At 64.3% G+C, this 20,269-nt stretch overlaps 1 protein-coding gene across 9 annotated transcripts in view; it reads right to left on the bottom strand.

Annotated features, from left to right (window-relative positions):
* Nucleotides 1-19,747, bottom strand: part of PLEKHA6 (pleckstrin homology domain containing A6) — a 28,755-nt gene extending 9,008 nt beyond the window's left edge. For 2 of the 9 annotated variants that reach the window (XM_053963884.1, XM_053963887.1), the window contains exons 1-13: nucleotides 12,110-12,181; nucleotides 11,875-11,989; nucleotides 11,681-11,785; nucleotides 11,528-11,600; nucleotides 11,107-11,207; nucleotides 8,662-8,837; nucleotides 7,624-8,124; nucleotides 5,974-6,463; nucleotides 5,201-5,287; nucleotides 4,502-4,555; nucleotides 2,282-2,362; nucleotides 770-838; nucleotides 409-489 (exon numbers count right to left, since the gene is read on the bottom strand). In XM_053963884.1, coding sequence (XP_053819859.1) covers nucleotides 409-489; nucleotides 770-838; nucleotides 2,282-2,362; nucleotides 4,502-4,555; nucleotides 5,201-5,287; nucleotides 5,974-6,463; nucleotides 7,624-8,124; nucleotides 8,662-8,837; nucleotides 11,107-11,207; nucleotides 11,528-11,600; nucleotides 11,681-11,785; nucleotides 11,875-11,976 — 1,920 coding nt within the window. In that variant the 5' untranslated portion in view covers nucleotides 11,977-11,989; nucleotides 12,110-12,181. Of the gene's footprint in view, nucleotides 1-408; nucleotides 490-769; nucleotides 839-2,281; nucleotides 2,363-4,501; nucleotides 4,556-5,200; nucleotides 5,288-5,973; nucleotides 6,464-7,623; nucleotides 8,125-8,661; nucleotides 8,838-11,106; nucleotides 11,208-11,527; nucleotides 11,601-11,680; nucleotides 11,786-11,874; nucleotides 11,990-12,109; nucleotides 12,191-19,699 lie in introns of those variants that run through there. The other 7 variants (XM_053963883.1, XM_053963891.1, XM_053963886.1 and 4 more) reach the window with 5 other exon arrangements.
* Nucleotides 19,748-20,269: the final 522 nt, after the last annotated feature.

The following is a 20,269-nucleotide window of genomic DNA, read 5'->3' as shown; positions in this document are numbered from 1 at the left end:
GTGGCAGGGGGACACACACCTGGATGTCCAGGTTTAAAGTGGCAGGGGGACACACACCTGGATGTCCAGGTTAAGGGTGACAGGGGACACACACACCTGGATGTCCAGGTTTAAGGGTAGCAGGGGACACACACACCTGGATGTCCAGGTTAAGGGTGACAGGGGACACATACACCTGGATGTCCAGGTTTAAGGGTGGCAGAGAACACTCTCACCTAAATGTCCAGGTTAAAGGTGACAGGGGACAGTCTGACCTGAATGTGCAGGTTAAGGGTGACAGGGAACACACACACACACACATGTGGATCTCCAGGTTCAACCCACACCCTCCCGTGGTGACGTCACTTCCTCACCTGGCAGGTGCCACCACCAGGTCCCCATGTGGCCACCTGAGGTGCCACCACGTACCTTCTCAGCCCGGAGCTGCTGCACCAGCCTCTCCTGCTCCCGCAGCACCTTGTTCTGCTCGCAGAGCTTCCCCAGCAGCTTCTGTGCCAGGGGGGGAGAGAAAGGGGGGAGAGGATGAACAGGATGAGAATCCCACTGGAATGCAGCCAGGATTAATGGGATGTTGGGATTTATGGCCTTGGGGGGGGGGGTTCCAAACTCCTGCTGTCATTGCAGGGACTTTGGGGTGACACGGGACAAACTGGGAGATGGGACAAGACCTAAACTCAGGGGGAGATTTATCCCTGAGGGGCACAAAGTGACCGGCCTACGGGGACAGGGGACACAGAGAGGGGACAGAGGGGACAGGACTGGCTCTTACATCGGTGTCCTGCTCGCTGATCTTGTAGGGGTGCAGGGTGTCCCTGTAGGGCTCCGGGAACGGCGTCACCTGCAAGCAGAGCCAGGGGTGAGCGCGGCTCTCCGCGGGACGCCCAGGGAAGGGGAGGCAGCTCCCAGCCCCTCCCTGCCCTCCCTGCGAGCCGGGAAAAGGAGGCCGGAGCCGAGCTCCGGAGGCGATGGATGCTCCCCATCAGCCGGGAGTCACCGGGGTGAAGCCATGAAGCCACAACCTCTCCCCGCTCATTCCCAGCGGGAGCGATCCAGGGACAAGCTCCGCGCGGGGCCTGAGGAGCTGCCTCGTGAATCATTTACCGCCACCACTCCAGCGGCGGGGAGCACAAAGGCAGCGCGATTGAGCTGTAATTCCACCTCGGCCGAGTGGGAGCACCGATAAAGCAGCAGCAGGGCCTGTTCACCCCCGCCCGGCTTCTCCGTGAGTCATTTTCCTTTCCTGGAAATCTCAATCACTAATGGGACCTTCAGCAATTAAGTGCCTCCCGGAGCCGGAGATGAAAGGCAGGAGATAGGCAGGAGGGGATGGATATTGCTAGAAAGCAGAGAGGGCGCTTTGGAGCCATTTAAAACTCCGGGATGATGCAAATGGATCCGGATCTGGGAAATGCCCGCGGGGCTGGAGGCAGAGCCGGGCGGATCGGGATGAGGCGGCCCCCGGGCAGGGAGCCCGGCCAGCCGGAGGAGCATCCCAGGAGCTCCTGATTCACCCTCCGGCACATCCCTGCTGGCAGCAGATGCAAACAGGCGCCGTTTTTGTTGGAAAATCCCATCCAGGAAGTGCCCAGGGCAGCACAACCCAGGGTGGGTGACATCGGGGGGGCTCAAGCCATGTGACATTGCAGGGATGTCCCAGTGCTGGGGACAGAAGGAGCCTCCGGGGTGGGAGAAAGGCCGTTCCCTGGCCCTGTTCCAGGAATTATTCCGTTGGTTTAAGAGCTGCATTCCTGTCACCCCACAAGTTCTCCTTGAAAAACAAGGACGAGCCAGGCCCTGCGTGTCCGGGAGTCCTGGGGCAGCTCCGTCCCCCAGAGTCCTGGGACAGCTCCGTCCCCAAGAGTCCTGGGGCAGCTCTGTCCCCAAGAGTCCCCTGGGGCAGCTCTGTCCCCAAGATTCCCTGGGACATCTCCATCCCCAAGATTCCCTGGGACAGCTCTGTCCCCAAGAGTCCCGGGGACAGCTCTGGCCGAGAGTCCCCGGGACTGCTCTGTCCCCAAGATTCCTTGGGACAGCTCCGTCCCCAAGAGACCCGGGGCAGCTCCGTGCCCACCTCGCGCTGCCAGCACGAGGATTTGCCGGCTTGGAATGGCTCATGGATGGATTAGCAAAGCCTGGGATGGAGCAGCGCGTCCCCCGAGAGCGAGAGCGGGATGTGCCGGATGCCGCGGCTGCTGCGTGAGTGGCGATGGCAGGAGGTGACCCCGGGTGGCAGGAGGTGACCCCGCACGAGCCATGCGGGGCCTGGTGGCCGGAGCCTTACTTGCATGTAGAGCTGGGCCCTAGGGGAGGAGGTCTCCACCATCCTGTTCACCATAGTGATGAGGGTCTCGCTCTCGCTCATCTGCGGCACACAGGGAAGGAAAGGGCACAGGTCAGCGGGGACACGCGCCTGTGCCAGCGGTGACCGGTCCAGGAGCCCTCAGGATGCAAAATGCCACCTCCTGAGATGGCCCGGGGGCTCCAGCTGTGGCCTCGCGCTGATGTTGCTCCTTTTTAGTGCGCTTTTTTTGGGGGGAAATCACGGATAAAACAGAGCCAGCTCGGAGCAGATGGCACAGACGGACACGAGCTCGGACAGGGACGGCAGCGGCGTGGCCTGGCACACAGACGGACACACGGACGGGCCCTGGCACTGCCCCGCGGCTCCGTGCCCAGCCGGGGCTGGCATGGCCCTGCAAATGAACTCTGGGTGCTGGGGAGGTGACTGACAGCTGGGGTTGGGGACAGCAGCGTCCCCTTTTCCAGGTGGCACCGGGAATGGCACATCCCTGCTGCCGGGCACGGTCTGTGCCACTCCACGGGGACAGGACTGTCCCCAAGCAGCGGCGCACGGCCAGAGGTGGCCGAGCTCCCTCGGTGCCGGGTGACAAAGCCACTCAGGTCACCCAGCTCGTCCCAGAGCAGGACATTCCAGGGAAGCCCTGGGACAGCTGAAATCCCAAAGGTGACAACACTTTGTCACCAAACCGCGGCCCCAACCCTGCTGGGGCTGGAGCGGCGGGCGAGGAAGGAGAGAGCAAACAGAGCAGGAGGATGTTTGAAAAGAGGCCCCTGACAGCGTCACTCCGAATTAACCTCTCCAGAGGCCGCTGCGAGAGGAGGAGGAGGAGGAGGAGGAGGAGATGCCAAACCTTTTTAGGGAGCGTTTTAAAGAGCCGCGGAGAGGCCGCGGCGCTGCCGGCGGCCGCGAGGCAGCGCGGGGAGCTTTTATTGCAGCGAGAGCTCCTGGCCGCGCTCCAAGGCGGACACAGAGCCCGGCCACCGGAGATTGGCAGCCAAACGGGATCGTGCCGGGAGCAGCTCCCTCCGTGCCAGCCTGGCTGCAGCTCCTGTGCCCGCCTGAGGCTTCAGACGCTGCCTGGAGGCATCACTGGGGGCTCTCCCGGCTGGATCCCCCTCCCCACGCTCCTGGGATGGAGTCAGTGCAGTTTTTTCCTCCTGGCAGAATCAGGGTTTTCCTCCAAAAACACCACATAAAAATCATGGTTTTCTTCCAGGGTTTTCCTCAAGACAACCCTGGCAGAATCAGGGTTTTCCTCCAAAAACACCACACAAAGTCATGGGTTTCCTTCCAGCGTTTTCTTCCAAAACCCCCTCGCAAAAATCAGGGTTTTCTTCCAAAAAACCCTGTCAAAATTAAGGTTTCCTCCAAAAACGACTGGCAAATCCAGGATTTTCCTCCAAAACCCCAGGCAAAATCAAGGTTTCCCTCCAAGGTTTTACTCCATAAACCACTGGCAAAATCAAGATTTTCCTCAATAAACCTGATTCAAAATCAAGATTTTCCTCAATAAACCTGATTCAAAATCAAGATTTTCCTCCAAAAACCACTGTCAAAATCAAGATTTTCCTCGACAAACCCTGGCAAAAACCAAGAAATTCCTCTATAAACCCCATTCAAAACCAAGATTTTCCTCCAAAAACCTCTCCAGAACCACCTGAGCGCTGCTGCCTTTTGGGCTTTTTGTGCCCACCTGCACCAAACCTCTCACCCCCGAGGGGCCACCACATCACCACGGCCACGGTCCCCACAGGTCACCTGCCACCCCTGGCACGGGGGACACCCTGGGCAAAGGGTGCCAGCCTTGGGGACAGCACGGCCACGCTGGCACCGTGCAGGTGCCCAGCGGCAACCTGGGATGTTCCAGAGCTGCTGCACCCCCTGAGCTCCAGGACAACCCCCAGAAGTGCTGGAATGTGCCCCAAAAACCCCCAAAACTCCTCCCAAAAAACCACACTGCCAGAGGTTGAGGGGGGGTGACTTTTCTGCCGAGCGATGAGCGGCCCTACGGATGCGGAGGATGGAAGAAGCCAAACCAAAAAAAAAAAAAAAAAGAAACCCAAAAAAAGACAGCTGGTGCTGCTGGGATGCTGCTGGGATGCCAGGAGGGCTGAGGATGGATGGCAGGAGGGGACGGGGACACACGGGAGGGGACGAGAAGCAGCCGGTGAGGTGAGGCTGGCAGCCAGCTCCGCCTACCTGCTGGTCCAAATATTCTAGGTTTCTTTGCAACTGAAGGTCTAAAAGTTCATCCTACCAGGAGCCAGCAGGCAAGAAACGAGCAGCGAAACACATAAAAGAAGAAGCAAAGCGGTTAGGGGGGGAGCCTGTGGAATGGCCCCCGGGCCGGGAATGCTGCTGGGAATGTGCCCTGAGGACCCTGGGCAGCCGATTTCTTATTTTCCTTTTTTTTTCTAGGGAGAGCCTGCCTGCGGCTGCGGGCATGGATGGGCGGCATGGGTGGGCTGTGGTGAAATTCAGGCTTCTCCCTCCTCTGGCGGTCCCGTGCCAGGGTTTTGGGATCTGCGGGGACCTCCCGGTGTCACCCCCCAGCTCCGGGAGGGGACACGAGGCGGGAGAACAAAGCAGCTGTGGCCAGATGTGAGGAAGCAGAGCGGGAGAGGTTTGGGGAGTGCTGGACTCAGCCAGGGACCACCCTGGGGGTCCGGGGGTGTCCCACTGCGACAGAGGAACCTTCCCACGTGGATTCATTCGGGAATGGCCAGGAGGGAGCGGAGACACCTGAGAAAGGCCCAGCTCTGACCCTGGAGTGCTCTGGTTCCTCCTTGGCCAGCTGAGTGAGGACCCCCTAAACTGCCCCACGTCCCCGGGGTGGGGTCTGCACCCCCCCCCCCCCCCCCGTCACAGGGTCACCCCCAGGGGACAGCAGGTACGTACCATTTTGTCGTGGATGGTGGGGGACGCCGGGAAGTGGTAGGGGTACACCCCGGCCGGGACGGGCCGCCTGTCACCCAGGTAATCGTACTGCGGAGAGAGGGGACCCCAGCCCAAAATCAGGGACACGGGACAGGAGGAGAAAGACAGGAGAGGGACAGGGGCATCGGCGCTCCCTGCCTGGGAGCACAACTTGGGCTCCCAAAAGATTTCCTCCAAAAACGACTGGCAAATCCAGGATTTTTCCATCCAAACCGCCCGGCAAAGTCAGGGGTTTCCTCCAAGGTTTTCCTCCAAAACCACTGGCAAAATCATGGTTTTCCTCTAAATGCTCCACATCATTTCCTCTAAAAACACCACATCCCATGGATCCCATCCCATGGATCCCATCCCATCCCATGGATCCCATCCCATGGATCCCATTCCATCCCATGGATCCCTTGGATCCCATCCCATCCCATGGATCCCATCCCATGGATCCCATTCCATCCCTTGGATCCCATCTCATCCCATGGATCCCATCCCATCCCATGGATCCCATCCCATGGATCCCATCCCATCCCTTGGATCCCATCTCATCCCATGGATCCCATCCCATCCCATGGATCCCAACACAACCAGGGAACCTTTGCAGGGCGGCGCAGGGATCCCAAACCCCGCCTCTGCCCCAAGCCACGGGCTTGGTGGCACTTTGCGGCCAGGCTGTGCGCGCAGAGGGGACACAGCCGGGACACGGCCACACCCCTGCCCCACCTCCCCGCCCCACCGGTGCCCACCTTGGGCGAGCTGATGGATCTGCGCATCACGAAGGCGGCGGGGTCGGCGTAAATCTCGTCCCCGCGGGGCGGCAGCCGCTCGAAGCGGGCGCTGGGCGAGCGCACGGGCGAGTAAACCCTGGCGGGGCCGTAGGAGCCCTGGCTGGGCGAGCGCGGCACGGAGCGCGAGCGCGGCTGCAGCGACATCCTCCGCAGCGAGCCCGAGGCCGCGTCCACCTCGTCCAGGTAGCTCGGCGGCCTGGCGGGCGCCGGCAGCCACAGCGGGACGTCCTGGCGGCCGAAGGCGGCGTGGAAGGGACCCCCGTTGCGGAAGGAGTGGCGTTTGTCCTCCAGCGCCCACGGCGGGCTGACGCGCTCGAAGGCGGGCATGGAGCAGATGCTGTCGGGGCGCACGCCCGGCGGGTAGTACTGGTACTCCTCGGGGTACTGCGGCGAGTAGGGCGAGTAATAATCGGGCACCCGGCGGGACACGGGGTAAAACCTGGTGGGGCTGGAGATGGGGGGAGAGAGGTGAGAGCCGGGCTGGCGGTGGGCAGTGCCCGGGGTGGGCAAGGACAGCCCGAGAGGAGGTGGCTCGGACAGCGGGAATGCTGGATGGGTGGCATTTGTGCCAGGGGCTCTGTGCTCGTGGAATTCCTCCTGCCAGGGGCTCTGAGGGAGCTTCCCCTCATGGAATTCCTCTTGCCAGGGGCTCTGAGGGAGCTTCCCCTCATGGAATTCCTCTTGCCAGGGGCTCTGAGGGAGCTTCCCCCCATGGAATTCCTCCTGCCAGGGGCTCTGAGGGAGCTTCCCCCCATGGAATTCCTCTTGCCAGGGGCTCTGTGGCAGCCTTCCCCTCATGGAATTCCTCCTGCCAGGGGCTCTGTGGGATCCTTCCCCCATGGAATTCCTCCTGCCAGGGGCTCTGTGGGATCCTTCCCCTCATGGAATTCCTCCTGCCAGGGGCTCTGTGGGATCCTTCCCCCCATGGAATTCCTCCTGCCAGGGGCTCTGTGGGATCCTTCCCCCATGGAATTCCTCCTGCCAGGGGCTCTGAGGGTGCTTCCCCCCATGGAATTTCTCCTGCCAGGGGCTCTGTGGGAGCCTTCCCCCATGGAATTCCTCCTCTCTGGGGTCTCGTGATGGCCTCCTGTCCTTGTACCCCTTCTGCAGGGACACCAAGGTGGCTTCCTGTCCTGGCATTCCTCCTCCCAAGGACCCTGTGGTGGCCTCCCCTCCGGGCATCTCTCATCCCAGGGACTCTACAGGAGCTTCTCCTCATGGAATTTCTCCTCTCTGGGATCCAGTGGTGGCCTCCTCTCCTCGTATCCCTCCTGCAGGGACACTGAGGTGGTTTTCTGTCCTGGCATCCTCATCCCAGAGATCCTCTGGTGGCTTCCTGTCCTTGTATCCCTCCTCCAAAGGACCTTCTGGTGGCTTCCCCATCCTGGCCTCCCTCCTCCCAGGGACCCCCCTCTACAACCCCCCCCCCCCCTCGGCTTTTTGGGATGTCCCACACCCAGCTCCGAGCTGGCACGAGGAGAGAAAGAAAAAAGGGGAGAAAAATGAGATTTTTCTGACCCCTAGGAGGCCACAAAGCAGACGGGAAGAGGCAGAACATTCCCAGAGGGACCAACCCCGGAGCAAAGGAGCATCCTGGCGCATCCTCACCTGCGCAGCTCCTCGGGGGCCGCGGTGGCGCGGCGGGAGTTCACCCACTGCTGCAGCTGCGTCATGGAGCTCTTGCGCTGGGCCACCTTCTCGGGGTGGGACCTGGGGGTGACGCCGCGGCGCTGGGCCCCGCTCTCGCCGTCACCCGCCGCGGGGAAGGCGGTGCTGCCGGGCCGGCTGGGCGAGGGGTACGGCCACCCGTTGGGCTGTGCCGGCCGCTCGGCGCTCGCCGGCCCCCGCGGCCCCTCGGGGTAGGGACTGCCCGGCTCCGAGGGCGGCTCCTGCCCGCCGAGGCCGTTGGCTTTGGCCAGAGGCTCCTTCTTGGCGTCCGCCCGCTCCGACGGCTTCCGCTCCATCTTCTCCGAGCCGCGGCCGTCGCCCTCCCCGCGGGTCTTGGCGTCGGGCTCGGCCTTGGGGTGCTCGCGGTGGGCGGCGTTGCAGTGGTGGTGGTGGTGGTGGTGTTTGCTGGGGGGGATGTTCTCCGAGTCCGGCTTCTCGTGCCTGGGACACACCACAGAGGGGTCACCAAGGCCTGGCACTGCCCCTGGGGTGGCTGGCAATGCTCTGTTCCTCCCTGAGCATTGCGGGGTCACTGCTCCCCCAGCTCCCTTCTCCGGAGTGTCCCTCACACCCCAAAACGTCCCTGGGCGTGGAGCAAGGACAGCACCGCGTCCCCAGGAGGGCGGGCGGTGCGGCGGCACTGGGCACCGACCTCTGGGTTGAGGGGTGGCCAGCGATGCCCTGTCCCTCCCTGAGCATTGCGGGGTCACTGCTCCCCCAGCTCCCTTCTCTGGAGTGTCCCTCACACCCCCAAATGTCCCCAGGCATGGAGGGCACTGCGTCCCCAGGAGGGCCGGGCAGCGTGGTGGGCACTGACCTCTGGGTTGAGGGGTGGCCAGCGACGCCCTGTCCCTCCCTGAGCATTGCGGGGTCACTGCTCCCCCAGCTCCCTTCTCTTACACCCCAAAATGTCCCTGGGCGTGGAGCAAGGACAGCACCACGTCCCCACGAGGGCCGGGCAGTGCGGCGAGCACTGACCTCTGGCTCGGGGGGATCTGCACGCGGGCGGCCTCGCCCATGGCCTGGATCCAGGATTCCTGCTCCTCCGTGTTCTCGGCGCTGAAGAAGTAGGTGCGGATGCCGGCGTGCTCGGCCTGGGGAGACAGGGACTGCCCGTTACCCGCCGGCAGCTCCTGCACCCAGCACACCGTCACCTGTGGGGGCACAGAACGGGGAGGGGGACACAGACAGAGGGGTGAGAGCTCCGCTGCCAGCCTGGCACCCCGTCCCGCTGCTCCAGGGCATGCCAGGAGGGCTCCTTCCCCTCCGTGCGCGGCCGCCGAGCGCGGGGAAAGCTCTGCAGGCCCCTCACGGTGGGGTTTTATCCCCCCTCGGAGTCACTGCCAGGGATTTTTTGGGAGCAGCCCTCCTCCCCCAAAGGAGCAGCACCCCAATGTTGGGGTGGCAAAGGGCCCCAGCAAGAGCGGCAGCACCGGAGGGGCAGCGTCCATGCAGGGTGAGGGGGAAGGTGGTTTCTCGACCCAGGAAATATTTTGGGAGGAAAAGGCTCAGTTTTGATCCGAGATGTTGGTGCCTGTTCTCTGCCCAGAATGTGCTGGAAGGAGCCTTTATTTGAGGGCCTTTCTGAAGCTTCCACCTTCCCCCTGTGGAAAGGGGTGGGGGAAAGCGAGGAGGAAGAAAAGGGAGGAAGCGGAGTTCTCCTCTGGAAAGAATTTCAAGGGTTCAGTCTCTTAAAAAAGAAAAAAAAAATTAACTAAAACAGAAAAATGAGGTCTGATTAAACCCCTCCCTTGAGTTTCCATCCTCCCCAGAGCATGCAGCCACCGTGCCCAGCTGGGGTCACCTCCTGAGCCCCCCCATGCACTTCTGGAAGCTCTGCAGGCAGAGGAAGAGGGGAAATCGAAGGGATCCAGCCCTGGGATTAGCGGGAGCTGGGAGCAGAGCGAGCCCGGGGGTCCCTCAGCCTCTGCATGCACCAGAAACACAAGAAGGTGGAACTCTACCTAGGTGCTGGTGGCTGGGTGCTGGCGTGGTGGTGGCACCAAGAAACCCCTCCTGTCCCAGCATCCTCGCCCGCCGAGGGAGGAGGAGGAGGAGGAAACACAGACACGGGGTCAGTGGGAGCGGGGTGGGAACCTCTCTGCCCTTCCCTGGACAAAACTGTTCTCCCAAACCCAGGAGCTGCAGAGTTTGGGGTGTGGGCAGCAGCTTTGAGAGGTTTTCCCTCATCGGTGTCAGGCAGCAGGGATTTCACAGAATCATGGAATTACTGAGGCTGGAAAATCCCGCTGGGATCATCGAGTCCAAGCTGTGCCCGATCCCCACCCTGAGCACTCAGTGCCACCTCCAGGTGCCACCTCCAGGGATGGGCACTCCAAACCCCCCTGGGCAGCCCCTTCCAGCCCTTTCCATGAGGAAATTCCTGCTGGTGTCCACCCTGAGCCTCCCCAGCACAGCCCGAGGCCGTTCCCTCTCCTCCTGTCCCTGTTCCCTGGGATAAGATCCCAAATCCCCCCCGGCTGTCCCCTCCTGGCAGGGAGTTGTGCAAAGCCAGAAATTCCCCCTGAGCCTCCTTTTCTCCAGGCTGAGCCCCTTCCCAGCTCCCTCGGGACTCTCCAGGCCCTTCCCAGCTCCCTCAGGACTCTCCAGACCCTTCCCAGCTCCCTCAGGACTCTCCAGACCCTTCCCTGGACACCCCCAGGTCACAGAAGGTGACACCAGTGTGGGCACGGGCACAGGGAAGTCCCCATGCCATCTCTCCCCGCTAAACCCCACTCAGCTGAGCCTAAATTCAGGTTTAAGTGGGAGCAGCTGCACAAATCCCTCCCTTAGGCTGGGAAAAACTCGGGAGTGGCCTGTGGGGACCCCAGCCCCGGCTCTGGACACGGGGAGGGGACACTGGGGCCGACAAGGGAGTGTCAGAGCGCCCCGTGCCCGCGAGCAGCTGGGATGGGGAAGGTACCAAAGGTGCCCAAGAGCGCCAGGGAAGCTCAGACCCTACCAGGGACGGATGTGGGGCAGCAGCAGCTCTGTCAGCTCTCCCTGCTCCCCTCTCCAGCCCCACAGCAGCCGCGGGTGGTGGGCTCCCCCCTCGCCGGTGACACTTGCCAGCCAAGCGGCTCAAACGGGGCTGGGATTGGGGGCAGCTCCGAGCCCGGCTCCGGGAGCAGCAGCCATGGAGAGGGGAAAGCAGGGCAGGGAGAGGGGTGGGAGCACCCAGCAGGGCCCTGCAGAGGGGCTGGGGACCCTGGGGACGCTGCTGCGTCCCCGTTTGCCCAGCAGACGCAGATCTGAACCCACGGGGGTCACCGCAGCGTGCTCCATGCCCCGTCACCAAGGAAGCCACAAGAGCAGCGGGGACCCTGCCAGCATCACCAGTGCCACCGCAGTGCCACCCCAGTGCCACCCCAGTGCCACCCCAGTGCCACGCCGTCCCCTGCAAGCCCCGGCAGAGGCACTGACCTTGAACGTGTGCTTCCTGCTGATGTTGTCCGAGGGCTGCACGGCGGCCACGCGGAAGCTGAGCAGGGGGATGCTGCCCAGGATGTTCTCCTCCTTCTCGTCTGGGGGGGAGCGAATCCTGGGGTCAAACCCACGGAGGGACCCCCGGCACAGCCCCCCTACATCCCCGGGCTCCGTCCCACCTGTGGGATCGGCTCCCTGCCTGTTGCTGCTCCCGCAGCTGTGCCAGGCTCACAAACAACCTCCTCAATTATTGATGCAAGCCCGGGAGCTGCCAGGGAGGCGGGGAAAACTCGGGATTAACCCCAGGGCGCGGCAAACACCGGCCAAAACAAGGTGGAGAGCGGAAAGAGCCTGGGACTTTGTGCCGGTGGCCCTGGGGCACGCTGGGGGTGGCCACGAGCTCTGGGGGTGGCCGTACCTTTGTAGTAGAAGAGGCACCGATCCACCAGCACGAACCAGCGCTTGTTCCACTGCTTCACCCCCGAGCTGGCCTGCGGGAGAGGGGCGGTGAGAGCGCTCCGGGGGCTCCCGGGGCTCTGCGGGGCCGGGAGGGGTGGCACGGGGGGGGTACCTGCTTGTAGAGCCACCCGCTCTTGGTGACGGCGGCGTTGGGGTTCCTCTTCATGGAGTTGGAGCGCTTCCCGAAGGCGATGCCCTTGCGGGACGAGCGCGGAGCCTGCGCGGAGCGAGAGGGGATGCTCAGTGCCCGGGCTGGGCTCCCCGAGTCCCTGTCCGAGCTGGTGACAGCCGTGCCAGGGCACTCACCCGGCCTCCGGGGCGCTCCGGGGGCACCTCGGCCACCATGGCGTGGTTGGGGGGCTCGCTGGGGACGGTGGCCGGCCGCTTGCTGCCCGCCTTGCTGGACATGTCCGAGCTGTGTCTGTGACACGGGAGAGGGGGAATCAGCGGATCTGTGCTCCTGCAGCCCGCCGGGGTCGCCCCCGCAGCGCTCCCAGCCCTCCCCGCTCCCCCAGCCCAAGGGGATTGGGAGCCGACCTACTTGGGCAAGTCAAGCCTCGAGGCGTCCTCGGGGACCTGTCCCGTCACTGGGTGCAGGAAGGTGTTCCGCCTTTCATTGTGGCTGTGGGGACAGCCGTGGGGTGGGTGTTAGGAGTCCCCATGTCCCCCATGAAGTCCCCGTGTCCCCCACGGAGTCCCTGTGTCCCCCACAGAGTCCCCGTGTCCCCCACAGAGTCCCCGTGTCCCCCACAGAGTCCCCGTGTCCCCACGTTTGCTGCTCTGTTGGTTCCATGCCAACACCAGGCTTGGCACCGGGGCTGGCATCCCCTGCCCTGCCCCGAGCACCCCGCTAATCCCAGATTTAGGAGCCTTCACAGCATCACAGAATCGTTCTGGTGGGAAAGCCCTCCAAGATCACGGAGCCCAGCCGTTGACCCAGCAGCACCAAAGCGTGTCCCCAAGTGCCACACCCACTGCATGGGACACCCCCAGGGATGGCGAGCAGAGCCCGAGCCCCCCTGGTTGCCCACTCCTGTTAGGGAGAGCCAGAAGGGCCCCCCCGAGCCTCCTTTTCTCCAGGCTGAGCCCCTTTCCCGGCTCCCTCAGCCACTCCAGCCCCTTCCCCGGGTGCTCAAAGATTTCATTCAAGTGCCAAAATCAGGGCTCTGGTGGCCGAGCCGCCCTTCCTGCTGCTGTCACATCCCAGCTGTCACCACTGGCCACACTCACAAGTCGCTGCAGCAGCAGCCATGGCCCATCCAGGGCTGTGCCTGCAGCGATGTCCCCAATGTCACCTCCTCCCCTGGCTGCTCTCGGAGCCATTTCCAAAGCACCTCGAGGCTTTGAGTGGGGTCACCTGGGCATGGGGGCTGGGTCCCAAACACCAGTCTAAGACCCCTCAGACCCCAAAAACCACCCCAGGACCCCTCAGACCCCAAACACCAGCCCAGGATTCCCAACACAAGCTGTTCTGCCTCCCTGCACCCTGGCAGTGGCAGCAGCAGTGTCACAGGGCTGTCCCGGGCTCAGCTGGCACCTTGTGCCACATCCCTGCCCCACCCCCCTTTCTGGGGTGCCCAGGGGGAAAGGACGAGATCCAGGACTCCATCCCAGGAATTTCACAGTGGATCCCATCCCCTCCTTCCCAAATCCACCGGGCGCTGGGACACGGAGCCATCCCCATGCCAGCAGCCCCAGCATGCCACCAACTCCTCCTGCCAGTCAGCAAAACGGGGGAAGTTTGAGAAAAAAAAAAAACAACAACAAACACCACTGAGAAGATCATCCCATCCCATCCCATCCCATCCATCCCATCCCATCCCATCCCATCCCATCCCATCCCATCCCATCCCATCCCATCCCATCCACCACTGACACCCCAAAAAGTGCTGCTGCTGCTGAGCTGCCGCCCCTTGCAGCCCCCACCCCCTGCCAGGGTCCTGATCCCCTCCAGCAGCGCTCGGGGGCACCTGAAAAACCCCGGGGATGTGCGTGCACCCCACAACTGGGGGGGTTCACTCTCCAGACCCCCCCAGTGCCCGGCTGGTCTGACCGGGGTCACCCTCAGTGCCCGGCCCGCGCTCCGGCACAGCCGGGGCGGTTCTGCCCCAGGGCTGGAGCTGCTCCCGGAGCGTTTTTCCCCCCCCGGCGGTGCCTTCGGAGGGGTTCAAATCCCGGGAACTGGGGCAGGTCCCATCCCCGCAGTGACGCTGCCGCGCGGGGAGGGTGCAATGCTGAGAGAGCAGCACCCCGAAAGCGCCAAGCGTGGGAAGTGGGCGCTGCCAGCACCCACCAGCCGCTCTGCACCCCACGCCGGGGGTGCCCCCATCCCTGCCCACCACCCTGAACCCCACGCTGGGTGTCCCCCCCATCCCTGCAGGTCCCTGGACTCTCCCTGCGGGCAGGACACCCCCATTTTGCAGCTCCCCGCGGCTCCTCCTGGCACCCACCGCGCTGCCTGCCCCCACCCCAACCCGCAGCCCCCGGGAGGAGCGGGAAAGCTCCGGAAAGCAGCGCCCGGCAGCCGCTCCCGGGGCTGACCCCGCTCCAGAAACTCGCCAGTGCCCATCGCCTCCCAGCACTGCAATGCAGCAGCCACTGCCCGGATCCACTGCCCGGGCCGGGGGTCCCGCCCCGCCGGCTCCCCGCGGGTCCCCCCGGGCCCCCCCAGACCCCTGCGGGCTCCTACCTCACCCTCCGGTCCGCCCGAAACTTCAGCATGGTCCCGGGGGCCCGCCCGGCTCAGCGCCCGCGCCCGGCTCCCGGCATGGCCCCGCGGCCGGTGCCCGGTGCCAGCTCCGCGCTGCCACCCTCTGCCACCCCGGGCCACCGGGGCAGCCCCGCGCGGGCCCGGGGACGCGGGCGGTGGGCGAGGGCTCTGCCCGTCCTCTGCCAGCCGTGCCAGTCCCCCGCGCCCCGCGCCGGTGGCATTGGCGGTGCCGCTGGCGGCGGTGGCGGAGCTCGGGGGGCTCCGGGGGGCTCCGGGGGGCTCCGGTGGCTCCGGTGGCGGCGGGGTTGGGCGGTCCCGGTGTGCGGCAGCCGGCGGGGAAGGCGACAGCGGGGACAAACAGCTCCCGCTCGCGTCCCCGCAGAGGAGAGGCGAAGGGCAGCGCGGCACAGCCGCCTCCCCCAGCCCAGGTGCGGAGCCGGGGAGCTGCTGGTGGCAGGGGAAGGGCGACACGGGCAGCTCGAGGAGCTCGGGGGGGCTCAGGGGGGCTCAGAAGGGCTGGTGAGGGGCTCCTGAGCCCCCCCAGCCCGGCAGGGCAGCGGGAAGGGCGGGTGTCACAGCGAGGGAAGCAGCCGCGCTGAGCTGAGCTCTGTCGCTGTCCTGGATTCAGGGACTGCGTCCCTTCCCCCTGCTTGTGTCCCCAAAGCGTCCCCGGGTGTCCCCAAAGCATCCCGGGTGTGTCGCCCTCCTCCCCGCGGCTGTTCCTTCCCCAGGGGACACAGGGAGGAAATCCCGGGGACCGGGATGGGCACAAGCACCGAACGGGGGGGGACAGACCCCGCGGAGCATCAGCACCCCCAAAAAAATACCCCGGGGAGCCCTTGGGAACGGGCAAGAGCGGGATTTGGGGTGAGCCACGCTCCGCCTGGACTTTGGGAAGAGAATGCAAAGCCCTCAGGGCGGGCAGAAAATCCTTGGGCAGGAGGGAGGGAAGGGATCGGGCGGACATCGCCAGGAAAGCTCCAAAGAAGGAAGCGGAGCACGGGGAGGCCGCTGGGCTCCCTCCCGCCGCGGCCCTGCTCCCGAAAATGCCGGGAGCACCGTGGGACACTGCCCGGCACCGCATCTTCCTCCCAAAAATCCGAATTGTGCCCCTTTGGGGCGAGCTCAGCGCCAGTGACCAGCCCAGGGATGTCCCCGCTGCCCCTTGGATGGCACCAGTGGTCCCAGCCCATCCCAGAATGTGCCAATGCCATGGGCACCGACAAAACTGATCCCAAACTAAACTAAACACAAACTAAACCAAATCCAAACCAAATCCAGACCAAACTAAATCCAAACAGAACCAAATCCCAACTAAACCAAATCCAGACCAAAACCAAATCCAAACTGAACCAAATCCAGACCAAACCCAAACTGAACGAATCCAGACCTGAACTAAATCCAGACTAACCCAAACCAAATCCAAACCGAAACCAAATCCAAAGCATATCTAAACTGAACCAAACCCAAACCTGAAGCAAATCTTAACCCAAACCAAATCCAAACCTAAAGCAAATCTAAACCGAACCAAACCCAAACCAAATCGAAACCAAACCAAATCCAAATGAAACAAATCCAAACCAAGCCAAATCCAATCCAAACCCACCAAATCCACCTTTCTGAGGCACTGGGCACAGGGGGTGAGACACATCCCTGGACAAACTGGCACCACACCAGCCATGGGCAGCACCAGCCTCATGCCAGGGTCTGAGCCAGCGGCAAACGCCCCGGTGCCACCTGTCCCCCCTGTCCCCACGTCCCCAGCACAGTGACTCACCCGCTGCTCCATCACCTCCAGCCAAGGATCCGGGGGCAAGGTCCCCCAACGGCTGCGGGCACGTGCCAGCCCTCCTTGGTGACAACGCCAGTGCTCGCCCGGTGGCGCAGCCACCACGGCAGGAAGGGACCTGCCAGGGGAGGCTGTGGGGACACTTCTGGGGACGGCAATCTGGGGACAGTGTGGCAGGAGCAGGGAGGGAGCCACAGGAGGCTCGGTGTTGGGGTGCCACCCTCTGCCACCCCAGTTTGGCGTCACTGGCGCTGTGCCAGGCTCGGGGGCTTTGAGCCGGGTTCAGGCCGGGTTTGCCAACCCGGAGTTGGCACCTGGTCCTGGCACCAGCTGGGCTCTGTCACGGTCAGCAGTGTCCAGGGGTGGGCAGGGACACGGCACAGCCATGGCTGATCCATGATCTGTGCCCAATCCATGGGCACGCTCCAGGGGTGCCAACAGCTGCCCCCGACCTCCCGGGGGAGCTGAGGGGGAAACATCAAAGGAAACAATCCCACCCCTGGATAATGAATCCCACTCATGGAGAATGAATCCCACTCACGGAGAACCAATCCCACCCCTGGATAGTGAATCCCACTCATGGAGAACTAATCCCACCCCTGGATAATGAATTCCACTGATGGAGAATGAATCCCACTCACGGAGAACCAATCCCACCCCTCAATAAGGAATCCCACCCCTGGGGAACCAATCCCAGTCACAGAGAACCAATCGCACCCCTGGATAATGAATCCCACTCACAGAGAACCAATCCCACTCCCAGAGAACCAATCCCATCCCTGGATAATGAATCCCACTCACAGAGAACCAATCCCATCCCGTGCCTGCAAAGCCCCTCCCGTGCCCGTGTCCCCACCGCAGTGCCACCCAGTGTCGCTGTCACCAGGGTGGCGACACCAGGGAGCAGGGGGCAGCTGATGTTGCCTCCTGCCTTCATCTGCGCTGGTGCTGCTGCTGTGAAGCCACCCCAGAAGGGACAGTGCCAGTCCAAGCGCCACGTCCCCACTGCCACCTCAGCCCTGTGACAAACTGTCCCCATCTGCTGCCACCGCAGTGCCCAGGCAGGGCCACCCCAGCCAAAATCAGGGCTCTGGTGGCCGAGCCGCCCTTCCTGCTGCTGTCACATCCCAGCTGTCACCACTGGCCACACTCACAAGTCGCTGCAGCAGCAGCCATGGCCCATCCAGGGCTGTGCCTGCAGCGATGTCCCCAATGTCACCTCCTCCCCTGGCTGCTCTCGGAGCCATTTCCAAAGCACCTCGAGGCTTTGAGTGGGGTCACCTGGGCATGGGGGCGGGAACCCCCCAGACCCCAGAAACCAGGGCCACCCAGACCCCAGAAACAGCCCAGGCCACCCCTGCCCCACTGTCAGCTCAGGGCCACCCAGCCCTGCAGGACACGCTGGCCACCAGCCCCCCCCCCCCATCGCCGTGATTCCCGTGGGAGCCGCGCAGGGAGGGAAGGCGGAGGCGGAGGCCGAGCTGGATGCCCTGGGAAGCGGCCGGGCTGCGGTGCCAGCCTTGCCAAGCCGGGCAAAGTCCTCGGGAAGGGCGGCCGGCAGCTCCCGCGCACCCACGGGCCGTGTGCGACATCAGCAGCGTCACTCGGGGACATCCCGGGGTTGGGGGGCGCGGGGAGGGACAGCGGGAGAAGCTGCCGGGGGGGATGGAGGGCCGGGAGCGGGGGAAGGCCGGGGATTTCCAGAGAACAAAGCGGCTGCTGGCGGCCAGCGTGGCCGGCGGCGGCGGGGAGGGCGAGTCCCCCGCTGCCGCGCCAGCTGGGGTCGGGGAGAAGCACAAAAAGCACAAAAAAAAAAAGCACCGGGAGTTTGTGTTTTATCTCCCTGGAAACCCCGGCTCCATCCCAGGCACGGCCCACGGGGCTGCCGGCCAAAAAGCGCCGCTGGTGCTGCCGGGGGCTTGGAGCAGGCGCGGCAGCAGCGTCCCGACCCCATGGGGCGACATTTGGGGAGGGTGACAGCCCCGGATCAGGGCAGAGCGGGTGACAGTCCGTGCCCTGGCAGCTCTGATGTCACTCCATTGTCCCTTCGTGGGGACAGAGCCCCAGTCCCTTGTGCATGGGATCACCGGGATCCTGGAGCCACCATTCCCAGCAGGAGCCACCATTCGGTCCTGAGGCCACCATCCCCACATGGAGCCACCAGTCCCACCCAGTGCCACCAGTCCCATTCGGAGCCGCCACTCCAACATGGAGCCACCATTCCCATTGAGAATCCCCCAGTGCCACCATCCCCACTCGGAACCACCACTCCCACCACAACCTCCGAGCCGCCACCTGGGCTCGCCCCTGGAGGGTTCGAACTCTCCCTGAGCTCTTTAGGAAGCCGCTTCCATGGTCGGGAATTCCTGTCCCGAGCAACCCCTGGCATCAAAGGAGCGCGGCCCCAACCCCTCCCCTCCCCGGCCAGCTCAGGTCAGGAGATTACGGCAGCGGCGCTGGGAAAATCCTGCTGGGACAAATCCCCAGCACCTGCCCGAGCCATAATCACACCCAGGTGCTGACGGTGCCGTGCCCGGCGTGCTGCTCCTGCCAGCGCTGCTTGTCACCACCCTCGGGGCACCGGCTGCCCGCGGTGCCACTGGCCGCAGACAATGGCCCACGAGTGCCGTGGCCCGGCTCCGTGTGACACGTCCGGGCTCCGTGTGACACGTCCGGGCTCCGTGTGACACGTCCAGGCTCCGTGTGACATGTCCGGGCTCCGTGTGACACGTCCAGGCTCCGTGTGACACGTCCGGGCTCCGTGTGACACGTCCGGGCTCCGTGACAAGGCTGCACGCACACGGACACACGCGCGCACACTCACCGGTGCCACCGCGCGTCCCCTCCGCCTGCTGCGCCACTCGCCGAGCCGGTGGCTCTCCCGCAGCCGGCCGGGGCGGATGATTTCCCTTCCAAGCCCATGGAGACCGTCATTGGTATCAATCATTAACAGCCGCCGCAGCTGCCGCCAGCTTAACCCCCTCGGCTCCGGGCGGAGCCATCCCTTGCTCCCGCTGGAAGTGCCTTTAATGGCACCGTGACACGGCAAAGTCACCGCAGGACAAGCGGCCGGGCAGGAAAAAGGGTTTCCAAGGGGTTCCGCACCCCCACGGACACGCAGCCGCTCCTGCAGCGTCCTGGCTGCGTGTCCCCCCTCCCCTGTCCCCGTGACACGAGCGCTGGGAGCAGCCCCGCGTGTCCCCGAGTGGCCCAAATTGCCCCATCCCGGCGGGAGCTGCTGGAATCGCCGCTGTCCCCACGCTCGGGCCGATCCCGAGGGCAGGAGCTGCTCCCCGACCCCGGGACCGCAGCTCGGGGCTGTTCCACGCACCCCAAAATCGCAGCTCGGGGCTGCTCCCCGCACCCCGGGACCGCAGCTCGGGGCTCTCGGAGCTCCCTCTCCCTTTCCCCGCAGCTTTTCCAAGGCTCATCAATGGCTGTAACTTTATCCCGGCGTGTTTACAACCCAGCTGCGGCTCTTGGCTCCCTCAGCCGTGCCGGGGGCCAGCTCGGCTCCCGCTCAGCCGCCACACGGCGCTGTCACAGTGTCCCTGTCGTCCCCCCCCCCCCGCCCCCCGATGTCGCGGGTCCCCCGCACGCTGCGGTCCCCACGGGACCATCGGGATCAGCACCTGCGTCCCCATGGAGAGGGGGGCTGGAGGAGGAGGAGCACGAGCGCTGCTCCTGTCCCTGCGGAGCGGGAGGACAGATGTCCCTGTCACCTCCCCCCGCCCCCGCCGCGGCGCTGGCCGCGTTACCCAACCTGCCGAGGGGTTGAATGATTAACCTCGGGCTGCGGCTCTCTGCGGTGTCCCCGCACAGCCTCGCGCCTCGGTGGCACCTGGGGACCCTGCGCTTCTGTCACCGGCTCCCGGGAGCATCCCATGCCAGGTCCTCTCAGCTTGTCCCCACAAGCACACAGAGGGTCCCCATCCTGTCCCTCACCCTGTCCCTCACCCTGTCCCTCACCCCTGTCCCACGGCTCTGCAGCACTCACAGCACCGGCACCACCGCCCAGCTCCCGCTTCCCGGCACGGCCACCCCGGGAATTTCGCCCTTATCCAGCCCCAGCTGCAGCGCCGGGGGCGTCCGGGCCGGAATGATCACAAACAGCCTCGGACAAACATCTGCACGGCACCACCCCCGGGCTGCGGCCAGGGCGGCCGCGGAATGGTTTCAATCACGCTCAAATCCCACCAAAT

This window comes from Vidua chalybeata, chromosome 24 (assembly GCF_026979565.1).
Source record: "Vidua chalybeata isolate OUT-0048 chromosome 24, bVidCha1 merged haplotype, whole genome shotgun sequence".
NCBI classification, from domain to species: Eukaryota; Metazoa; Chordata; class Aves; order Passeriformes; family Viduidae; genus Vidua; species Vidua chalybeata.
This window is presented reverse-complemented; position numbering and strand designations above follow the sequence as displayed.